Source organism: Herpailurus yagouaroundi, unplaced genomic scaffold (assembly GCF_014898765.1).
Source record: "Herpailurus yagouaroundi ecotype Mexico unplaced genomic scaffold, PumYag 182, whole genome shotgun sequence".
Classification (NCBI taxonomy): Eukaryota; Metazoa; Chordata; class Mammalia; order Carnivora; family Felidae; genus Herpailurus; species Herpailurus yagouaroundi.
In genome coordinates this window covers 34,478,779-34,490,872 of record NW_024412413.1, presented here as the reverse complement: position 1 = coordinate 34,490,872, position 12,094 = coordinate 34,478,779, and the positions used below count along the sequence as shown (strand labels likewise).

Sequence of the window (12,094 nt, the reverse complement as noted above, 5' to 3'; positions counted from 1 at the left end):
AAGTTACCAAAAATAGTTGCATTGTATGTAGCATTTTGCTCATGATGTAACTATGTCCTCCAAAAGCTTTTCGTAAAGAGATGAACTCATCTCTATCCATGAAACCAAGAATATTTTTTTTATTATATTACTAAGAAAGGCCATTAGGAGAAAAGAAAATAGTCATGGGAAGGTTGCCATATGTATTTAAAATATAAATAATTATCTTTTTTTGTGTGTCCCAAATGATAATTGAATCTTAATCTCCCTGTGTGTAGGATATTATGATATACTGAAAATTTAGAAAACATTTATTTGAAGCATATGGGTTTAATGAACACTTATTTTTTTCATGAAGAAAAGAATAATATTTCCATTAATTTCAAAAGAGACTTCATTTATTTTAGTGAGCTTTTTAAAGCTGAACTGATTTCCTCTAGGACTGCATACACTGTGGACATTTTATAAAGTAACCTTATATGATGGAGTAGTTTTTGTTTGTTTGCTTTTTAATTTGCCACCTTTCATTGGCAGTTTTTATCCCAAGCTAATTATGATTTTTGGGGCTGAAGTTTCTACTGTAATGATTAAGTTAATTATATATAGGAATGTGTTATCCTCCACAATGCACAGGTTTATCTACATGCTAAAAATCTAAATCCCAGCTCAACACTTCTCAGGTCACTTATAGAACATTAATCAACTGTGACAATTATTCATTTCACAGGTATTTATTGAGCACTATCCTACTATGTACCCCTTAAAGAGTTTATATATAGTAGGAAAAACAGACACATGAATAGGAAAGGAAAATATAACATAATAAATGCTATCATGGAGTCTTTATAGGAACCTTTGGAGGACATTTCCAAGTTAACTTGAAAAGGAAATATAGTGCTGACAGATCAAGGACTTACCCCAAAGAATATAATTTCCAAACTGAGACCTGAAGACAAATCAAAAACAACATTGGCAAAGTGGGTAATCTGAAGCATAGGTCTATAGGCAAAAGAAACCATTTTGAGTAATTATAATATTTTTGAGTGATTGAGGCAAGAATCTAACATGTGTCTGAAGGTATATGCATGGCTTGTATGCCATGCAAAAAATAAAAATTAAAAAATGAACTTAATCCAAGGGCAATGGAGAATCAGGAGTTTAACCTATGAAGCAGCAAAATTAGATTTATGCTTTAGCACGGCCATTTGCAGTATGGAGATAGGTACATGGGAGCAAGACCAAAACAAACAAACAAACAAAAGACCAGTGAAAAGGCTGTTAGAGTAATTCAGAAGAAATGATGGTAGCCTGAAACAAAATAGTAGCAACAGGAATCCAGGAAATTTGACAGATTGAAAAGAATTTAAGAGGTAAAATATTCAGCTGTAGGTTGAGGAAGAATGCTGGTTCAGTACGACTCTGGTCTCTGATTTATACATTGACAATGGTGGTACCATTTGGGGAATTTGGAAAAAGTGGGATAATACATGAGTTCAGCTTTTTTACATACTCAGTTTAAATTATCTGTGCAATGTCTAAATGGCAAAGCTTTGGATGGATACGTGTTTCAAAAGGAGATCATGAAAATGATTGAAGAACTTGGATGAATATCCTCATACAGGAAAATTATGGCCTAAGGAAAAAAAAAAATGGGGCCAAGATCAAACCCAAGAAGAATCCTGAGATTGGAAGGGATGGCAAGGGCAGAGGAGCCCTTGAAGGACACTGGGGTTTAGAAAAAGTCAGAGAAAAAACAAGGAGAGTGTAATGAAACAAAATACAAAGGAAATAAGACTTCAAATTAATGAAGCAAGACCCAAAGAAGTAGGAAAGGAGAGGAGGTAAAAGGTTTCAGTTTCTGCAGGCAGAACGGTGCCTCTTCTACAACGGAAAGGTTTTACTGAGCAGCCTGACTAATGACAAGCATCCATTAAGTTATCCATATCACCATTATTCTTCTTATGCAAGATGCTAAAAACAGAACTTCCTCTGCAAGTTTAAAAGAGTTAATTGTCTTTTCTTCTTCTCAGTGACAGGAGTAATCCTGAAATAGTTTAACCAAAACAAAATCAATTTCTTCAGTATATGAATTGCAGTATCTTCAAGTACATCCAGCCAACTTCACCAATATGTTTGTTCTGTTTCTTACACTGAGCACACGCCAATCTACCAATCTATGCCTTAGGGTTAAAATGGTTAATATGAATTGGGCCCTTACAGTGAAATCTCTCATCTTTACTCAGGACTGTTGTTTAGAACTTTGGCTGAAGTCTGATGTAAAACCACTTAGGATTTATGGAGTGTTATTGTAGAGCTGAGGAAAACTTCCAAAATGAGTACTTTAAAAAGTGACTATTGCAAGTATATGTCATTATTTAAAAAAACAGAAAGACACAGATCATTTTTTTTGTATTTTAGCTAAAAGCACAATTAAAAAAAAAGCAAATAAAAATAAAAAATAAAAGTACAATTGTTACACAAAGATTCTCCACATATCAAGAGTGATAAGATTCTAGCTATAGGCTCAGTTGATTATCAGTGGTCACTGAGTCCTCACTACTTTCTATCACTGCCCTTATGGGCCCAACATCTGGTTTGGTTAACCAAGAAAGGCTGATAAAAGGTTTGGACTCTGCTGGAGAAAAGACTTAATGCTGTACAGTAACTGGAAGTGATAATGCCAAAAGTTCCCTTTGTTTGAGTCTCCCGTATAGTTTCTACATACCTATATGGTCAGTTACAAGAATGGTGTCTCCTCATGGATTCAACGGTCAGCTCTCTCATGGCAAGCCATTGCTCCTCCAATATAGCAAACATGGAGGGGTTGACTTAAGCTCAGGAAGCAAGAGATAGGGCCTTTTAGAAATATAAGGTGGCATGAGAAGCAACAGCAAGTTAACTTCACTAAGTTCACATAGTTTAGAGAAATAAACACCTTGATTTTTAGCTTTCCTGAGAACTGGCCACCCTATCTTTTTGAATTGAAAACGAGAGTCATTTCACCAATTTCAACAGCAACTTTTAGGGAAAAAAGACACGATAGGTATTTCATCCTCAACATACAGAATGACAAATGTATGTATGAGTGTGTGTGCCACATGCATCAAGCATTTGTGGTTGGCCTTGCGTCATGCTTCATTTGTTTTCCAAACAACTTGCAAATAAATATAAGGTGACTTTCTGTGTGCAAAGATCTACAGTGAATTAATAAGATAAAATTTTAAATATTGGGTTTTAAATTATAGAATTCTTGTTAGCTTGATTACCAGGAGTTAGTTTTTAAGAAGTACCTTTCTCTGGTGTACTGTCAATCAAACTACAAAGCTAACAAGTCCCTAAATATGGTAATGGCTCAAAAAAAGATCAAGTCTATGGAGGAAGGGTCTAAAACAGCACGTGTTTGGTGTAGTTCGGAAATGTATACCATTGACGTAGTAGTAACATCCACAGATTAAAACAAACAAACGAACAAAAACACAAACACAAATGTATAAATGTTATATTTGAATATAAAGGTTGGATTTTTAATTTTCTTTTTTCTTTTCCTTTACTATTTTCATTGTTTCCTTGTATTCTTACCTTATATAAATTTCTCCTCTTGCATATTCCCATATCCATTTACATTGTTATGCTTCCCAACTCCTTTTTTGAAATAGCTACTATGGCATAAGCACAGGTTCCCTAAACCTCATATTTTTATATTCCAAGCTTAAAATATTGCATTAGCTTACACAAACCAAGCTGAATTTTATGCAAAATTAAAACTCTGTTTCAAATACCCTCAATATAATTTATGAATTCTATGTACGTATAGTTAGTATATAAGAACAATTGACTTTAAAATCAGCCTGAAAAAACATCATAATGGACAGATATTCTTTTCATACTAGAATTGTACTCTACCAAATTTGATCTTTGTATTTTTCATGTAAAAACTAAAAAACAAGTCCTATAAAATGTTGGCTACAATGAAACATTTTCTTTTCTTTTCTTTTTTTTTAAGATAGATGGGTTTGAAACTCAAGCAGGAAAATTACTGAAGTGACTGACATTTTTCTTTCAGATGACCTGACTCCCATGAATTAGTCTTTTTTTTTTCCCCTTTCTTTCTTTTGATAAAATTGTTTGCCTAGACTGAACTACTTGGCCAAAATTTGATCTCTTTAAATAACAAATAAAATTTCCATATTTTTCCCCAGGTAAGGAAGAAGAATTTATCTACAAGGATGCCACTGCAAATGAAAAATTAGAAAGGAGTAAAGAATACACATACCAATGGCTTCACACACAGGTTGGGATTCATGAAACAACTTGTTCCAGAAATATGAAATGGTGAGGTCATTTCCTTTAAATTAGATTTTTGTATTGTAAACACATCTTGAAAAGTGAAACCTAGGTTAATTGTGCTAAAACAAACATGACTTTATAGCCAAAGGCCAATACATCACATTGCCAGGTTGTAAAAGGCCTCTTACATAGAATAGATTTAATCACTTTTTATATTTTTTACCCTAAAATGTTTGAGAACTCTGTTTCTGTGATGCTTAAAACTAAGAGATGAACCACACAAATGATTCTACTATATAAAGTTAAATGCATGGTATCCATTAACTGTTTAAATATCATATGTATTGGAGGTAGTATTTATATTGTGTCCTTTTTATGTTTGGCAGTTAAAATTATAGTTCAACACTGCTGCTGCTGCTTTACCAGTTGTATAACTAATTTTCAAGGATGTCTCCATGCTACAGTTTCCTCTTTTATAGTAGATAATATGTTATCTATCTATCTCACAGGATAGAGGTGAGCTCACAGGGTGGAGAATATCAATATATATTCTCAATAAACACATCCTTTAACAATAAACAAGATACCTTGAATCTAATAGGTAATTAATTAATTTTTGTTACATTAATGTACATATTAGTTTGCTAGGACCTTTGTAACGAAATACCATAAATTGTGTGGCTTAAACAGCAGAGATTTACTTTCTCACAGTTCTGGAGGCTATAAGTTCAAGATTAAGGAGTCAACAAGTTTGGTTTCTTTGAAGGTCAGTCTTCATGGTTTGTAGATGGCCACCTTCTCCCTGTGCTCTCACATCATCATCCTTCATTCTCTTTGTGTTTTAATCTCCTGTTTTTATAAGGACACTGGTCATATGGGATTGGAGCCTACCAATATGAACTCATTTTACTGTAATTACCTCTTTCAAGGCTCTATCTCCACATATATCACATTATGAAATGTTGAGGGTTAGTACTTCAACATATGAATTCTGATGAAACAAAATTCAGCTCATAGCAATTTAGTATAAACCACTGAACCAAAAGTTATAGGAAAATAATAAAAGTCCAGAGGTAATATTTTGGAAAATATTTTCAAGACTTTTGTTTAACTACATGTGTCCAGAAAAAGAATTTAAAAAGTGCTATTATAAACACTTACTAAATATATAAATCGATATTGAATCTAAATGTAGCTGACACTTTGGAAATGTTTCCAGGCATTATAGTAACTATTTAAATGACTAACAAAAGACAAACAAAATCCTACAATTATGAGGGTTTACCCTTAATTTAGAAGCAAGTTAAAATATGTAAAAAAATGAAATCTTTTTGTAATATATATAAATTGAAATGTTCACATGTGGTCAATTCTATCCATATAATTCCTTTAAAAATATGGAAAAGGGAGTGAAGAATGAAAGTTAAATTAAAACAATATTTTATAATCTATATTATTTTGTCCTATTTCATTGTGAGCAAAGAAAATAGGAATAAAGCAATCAACATTTGAGAACATTAAGTATTATAATTAATGCAAGCACAATTTCTTTTATGTTGGTGTTAATCAATTTAATGTAATTCATAAGATGGCATCCTTAAAACTATAAACAAATATAGTGTAACTTATAGTTTATCATCGATCTTAATCAGATGTAAGAGGTCTTATTCAGAGATTTTTAAAGTATTAGGATAAATAAGGTGAAAAATATAAGCAAAATGTTTCAGGATATATTTTAGACATATTTAAACACTTAACAATATCCTTTACCCCTAAATAAGTTATATTTAAACACATGATATAACAGGAAATTGTTCATAGCTTTTCTCTCATGAAAATATATAAAGGAATAAGTAGATACTCTGAGAGAAATTGTTTTCAAGAACAGAAGTTCTTGAAAAGTCAAATGTCAATATTCTAGTTTTAAACAGAAATGAATTGTGAGCATTAGTATAATGCTTTAAACACATTACAGATTTTTTTTTAATTTTTTTTTCAACGTTTATTTATTTTTGGGACAGAGAGAGACAGAGCATGAACAGGGGAGGGGCAGAGAGAGAGGGAGACACAGAATCGGAAACAGGCTCCAGGCTCTGAGCCATCAGCCCAGTGCCTGACGCGGGGCTCGAACTCACGGACCGCGAGATCGTGACCTGGCTGAAGTCGGATGCTTAACCGACTGCGCCACCCAGGCGCCCCGACATTACAGATATTTTAAAAATAAGAACCTTTGCCTTTCTAATAACACAAGTAAGATATATAAGTAAAAGTAAATAAAATATTTATATGTTCTATAATTTATTAACTATCATTGGTACTTTCAAGTTTTTGCCCTTTATACCTATTTGTGTTTGGCAAAGAAGAGTGGCATTAAAGTGGTGTTTAGAAATTTAAATTTTATGTCAAATTGAATTTTCAAATGACAATGGAAAGATACATTTGTATATATGTTTGCATATAGCCCAATTTAATAAAACTATTATTTCCACTTTGTAAATTACTGATTCCTCCCAAACTTTTCACTGGGCATTTCTTTAATATTCTTCCTCTACATCTATATAATAATATGATTTTTGTTTTTGTCACTCTGCAGCAAACACTTCTTGCCTGAGTTAGATCCAGATATACTTAACGGTGGAAGAGTTCAGCTTGTGGTAAGAAATGTGTTTAAAGTCACAAAAAAATGTTGTAGACACCAATCCTTAGTAAATGGCACTTTAAAATACGTCCATAATTAGTGTAAATTATGAAAATATCACAACTCTATTTGGGGTGATCTCAAAATATTGTATATTAAAATAATAACCTGTAATAATGTTTTCTTGACTTGTAATATAACTTTCAAATCTGATATTTTTAAAAATATTGATTCTATATGACAGATTTTAAAATATTAGCATACTGCCACATTTAAAATAATATTACTACGAATAGGAATTGCATAATGAACTTATTTACTTGAATATTTTAAAAGAATAGGATACTGAGGGAAACGTAAAAGTGCCCTCACAAGTTGGAAAATCAAACCAGATAAAAATTAACAAGTAATTGTGACTCAACCACTCTAAGTAATGAAATAAAAGGTATTGGAACTTTAGGAACAACCAAGTTTTAAACATGGTGACCAGAGTGTAAGACTCTAGACAGTATAACTATATGTGCATTGCAAAAGTCAATTGGGCTATATGCTATCAGAAGGAAGACTATGTTAACAGAAGGAGAATGGCAAATATTGAGTCTAGAGAAATGGAGCCCACAAAACAAGCAATTGTCAGTATGTTTCCAAAAGTTTCCAGAGAAGAGGGTACCCTAACCAATGACAGAAGTGTGCGGTCTCTTTGGCAGGTGAAAATGGATGCATCAGGTGACCCTAACTTTATGACACCTTTCATTTATAGCAACCTGTTAATACTCCTTGCACAGATTCTACATTGACCAAAAAAACTAAATATAATTTAGCTTGCCAAGTAGCACTTAGCATAAAAAGATAATGCACTTTCTAATGGAACCTAGTATGATGGTATCAAGAGCAGTTATATTCACCATTCTTAGGAACAACTCATTCAAGGAGTTTTCCTGACAAGGGAGCAAAATTAGGGCAATAGCTAAAATTAATGTGTTTATGAAAATATTTATAGAATCTATACATAAATTTGAAATAATCATTAAGCAAATATTTTCTTGCATTTTAATAGAGACTCCTCTGGCACAGTGGCATGTTGATTGCCCTAGGAAAATTGATACTTCAAGCTATGAACACCATGCGTATTACTAACAATTATGCACAGATTGTTGAGTTGCCACTTGGGAGGAAGAATGCCATGATAAAGAAAGTGATTTTATATTTAACCATTATACTTCCTAAAATGAATGAAAACAGACTGGGTAGATCACTAATCAAAATGGTTCTATGAGAGTAATGCTCTGACATTAATCTCTCTCCTCCTATATCCCACTGTATTGCACTATGTTCAAATATGTCACAAATACATATCAATGATAAATGCTTTTCTGATATTGAAGAGGTACAGGTGAACACAAAACAAGGTAAATGGTAGTATATAAGAAACACAGCTTTTGTTTGTTTTTTTTTTGTTTGTTTTTTTGTAAACAGAGATAGGAGAAGGGTTAACTAAGGACTTACATCAAAAGGATACTGGACTAATTGAAGGCCCAGAGCAGAAAGACTCTTGCAGAGTCTTGGGAACATACTGGGGAATGTTCCGATAATTGCACAACTGGGACCAGACCATAACTAAGAAGAAAATTAAAAAACAAATCAGCAATGACTACCACTATAAGATCCTTAAGACATAAGGAAAACACTCATAACAGAAGGACAGAAAATCATGAAACAAAGTGATCAAATTTTAATTAGAAAAAATCAGCAAATAAGCCTACTATAAATTCTGAATATATAAAATATTACCATTGAAATAAACTCTGCACTGGACACCATAAAAGAGAGACTTAGTGAATTGAAAGATGATCTACAAAGGAATAGTAATTAGATTTACAGCTGACATTATAGCAGAACTAATTCATACCAAAAGACAGTGGAATTACTTCTTAATAATAAAGATTGATATAAATATTATCCAAAATATTCTTCACTAACTTTCAGGAGAAATAATGAGATATAATCCAATACTCAAATTCTGGGTTTTGAGGAAGCTAATAAGTAACATCTCTGTCTTCTAAACAAGGTCAAAGCATTTTATGTGGCAGACAGGACTGAGAAAAATGAAAACAAGATGTCACTTTACTTATTTCCAAATACATATCAGAAGGCATGTCATAGATTTAGACAATTGCTAATTAAGTTTATTCCCCCAAAACTCCAGGATTTTTCTGCAGAAGGTGGTCTTAGTTCCCCCAGAAAACATATTCTGAGATTCTTGTATTTGAGTGCAGGACATTCGTTGGGGAAGGCTTTCAGAAACGACTCCCTTGAGTGGTGAAAGAAACAGGATTGAGCAGAGGGAAAGGATAAAATGCAATAGAGTTGCAGCAGGAGAAGGGAGCCCCAGTGGTAAGAAGGCCCCTTTAAATTGTGTTAGCATATGAGGTAAGAAGATCAGGCTTTTACGCTACTGCATCTCCTCAGAAGAGGCTTTGGCTTAGGCAGGGCAACCATCTTTAGCTAAGGACAATTTCCAGAGACGTATTCAGCTAAGAGCCCATAGGCTTCAACTTTCTCAGCAACTGGAAGAATCTGACTCAGTTGTTACATGTGAGATATGATAATACCCAGTATACTTACCAAGTTTATCATCCATAGATGCAACAACTTAGCATCTAAAATGTGTCAACTCTCTCAAAATAAATCTATAAAATTGCAAATCTATCAATTTGCAAATCTGTAGAGCTGCTTGTTTTAGGAACCTGAAAAATCTCATTCTACAGATTTTTTTCCCTAATGTTTATTTACTTTTGAGACAGAGAGGGAGACAGAGCATGAGCAGGGAGGGCAGAGAGCGAGAGGGAAACACAGAATCCGCAGCAGGCTCCAGGCTCTGAGCTGTCAGCACAGATAGTGACACAGGGCTCAAACTTATCAACTGGGAGATCATGACTTGAGCTAAAGCTGGTCACTCAACCAACTGAGCCACCCAGATGCCCCTGAAGAATCTCATTCTAAAATGTGTATTGATGAATAAGAGCCCAATGTTATGTAAATCAACTTTGAAAAAGAAAAGCTAACTTGTATCACAAGATATAAAGACTTAATATAAAACTAAACTTTATGGTACAAATATACCAATGGATATACATAGTTTAGAAGTAGACCTGTGACTGTATAGAAAAAATATATGATAAAGATGAGAAAGTTCAAAATTTTTAGTACACAGAATTCAGTAAACTAGCATTAAGAAATAGCACTGAACAGGGGCGCCTGGGTGGCGCAGTCGGTTAAGCGTCCGACTTCAACCAGGTCACGATCTCGCGGTCTGTGAGTTCGAGCCCCGCGTCGGGCTCTGGGCTGATGGCTCAGAGCCTGGAGCCTGTTTCCGATTCTGTGTCTCCCTCTCTCTCTGCCCCTCGCCCATTCATGCTCTGTCTCTCTCTGTCCCAAAAATAAATAAACGTTGAAAAAAAAAAATTTAAGAAATAGCACTGAACATAAACCATATTCAAATGGAATTTAGAAGATTTGAAGTCTCAAATGTGAAAAGTGAAGTTATAAAACTGACCAAATAAAATAATTAAGAATATATTTGCAACTTATCAGTAAATAAAGACTCTTTTAAAAGATACAAATGATACAAATTATATGGCAAATAAAATTGATTGACTTGTGTTAAATTAAATATTACTTCCTATGAAAGATTTTATGGAAAAAGTTAACAGACAGATTACAGATATGGGCAAACTATTTTCAGTGCCTAAAAGTAACAATAGCTTAATATCCATATAAAAAGTAAGCTTCTGCAAATAAACAATATAAAGTCAGGTAACCTAATGAAAAAAAGTATATACATACAATAGAAAATGTGTATATAGACAGTTTACAGAGTTTATGCCTAAATGCATAAATGTACATAAAGAGATGCTCAGTTACATGACCAGAGAGATAAGAATTAAAGCTAAGAAGTTTCATGACTATCCTCATCAGAATGGCAAACATTAGAAAATTGGGTAATGCAAAGTGCTATTAATGATGTGGAGACACTGATGTACAGCTCATGAAAATAAAAGCTGGTACAGTTATTTTGTAAAGAAATCTGTCAGAATTTATTAAAATAGTTCCTTGTATGCTCTATCAGATATTAGCAGCAAACTTTAGAAAACTTAACTTAAAAATAGTCTATTTACCGGGATGCCTGGGTGGCTCAGTCAGTTAAGCGTCCAACTCTTGATTTCGGCTCAGGTCACGATCTCATGGTTTGTGAGTTTGAGCCCCATGTTGGACTGTAAGCTGGCAGCACAGAGCCTGCTTGGAATTCTCTCTCTCCCTCTCTCTCTACCCTAACCCTGACTTGTGCTCTCTCTCACTCTTAAAACAAAGATTTTAAAAATTAAAAAAATATATTCTATTTACACAATGTAAAAACATAAAATATTTAAGAATAAATGTTAACATTAAGATGTTCAAAGATCCTATAATGGTAACCACCAAATATTGCTTTAAAAATTTCAAAAAAATATACCACACTCATGCATAGATTCAAATTGTAAGATGTCAATTCTCAATGCTCTGTAAATTCAGTAGACTCTTAGATTTTTAGTAGAAATGGACAAATTATAAAATGTGGAAATGCGAAAGACCTACAATAGTCAATACAATCTTGAAAAATAAGACTCACAGTACCTGATCTCAAGACTTCCTATAAAGTCCCAGTAATCAAGACTATATGTTATGTGAATAAAGACAGAAAAATCAATTAGTGGAAAATAATAGTCCTGAAAATACCACACTTACAAGGTTAGTTGATTTTGCTTAAAGGTACTAAAGCAATTAACAGGGGGAAGAAATAATATTTTTTTCAACAAATAGTGCTGGACCCCTGTATATCTACAGGGAAAAATGAATCTTGATTGCTATTTCACACCTTAAAAACCAGTTTGAGGTGAATTATGGGCCTAGATGTAAATGCTAAAATTATAAAACTTCTCTGGGCACCTGGGTAGCTCCATTGGTTAAGCATCCAACTTCGGCTCAGGTCGTGATCTCACGGTTCATGAGTTCGAGTCCCATATCGGGCTCTGTGCTGACAGCTTGGAGCCTGGAGCTCGCTTCGAATTCTGTGTCTCCCTCTCTCTCTGCTCTTTCCCTGCTTGCACTCTGTCTCTCTCCCTTTCTCAAAAATGAATTAACATTAAAAAA

General features: G+C 33.5%; 1 protein-coding gene across 4 annotated transcripts in view; it reads left to right on the top strand.

Moving 5' to 3' along the window:
- LRRIQ1 (leucine rich repeats and IQ motif containing 1) overlaps nt 1-12,094 on the top strand; it is a 218,929-nt gene that overhangs the window by 177,043 nt on the left and 29,792 nt on the right. For all 4 annotated transcript variants that reach the window (XM_040491296.1, XM_040491295.1, XM_040491294.1 and 1 more), the window contains 2 exons: nt 4,179-4,311; nt 6,860-6,920. In XM_040491296.1, coding sequence (XP_040347230.1) covers nt 4,179-4,311; nt 6,860-6,920 — 194 coding nt within the window. The remainder of the gene's footprint in view (nt 1-4,178; nt 4,312-6,859; nt 6,921-12,094) is intronic.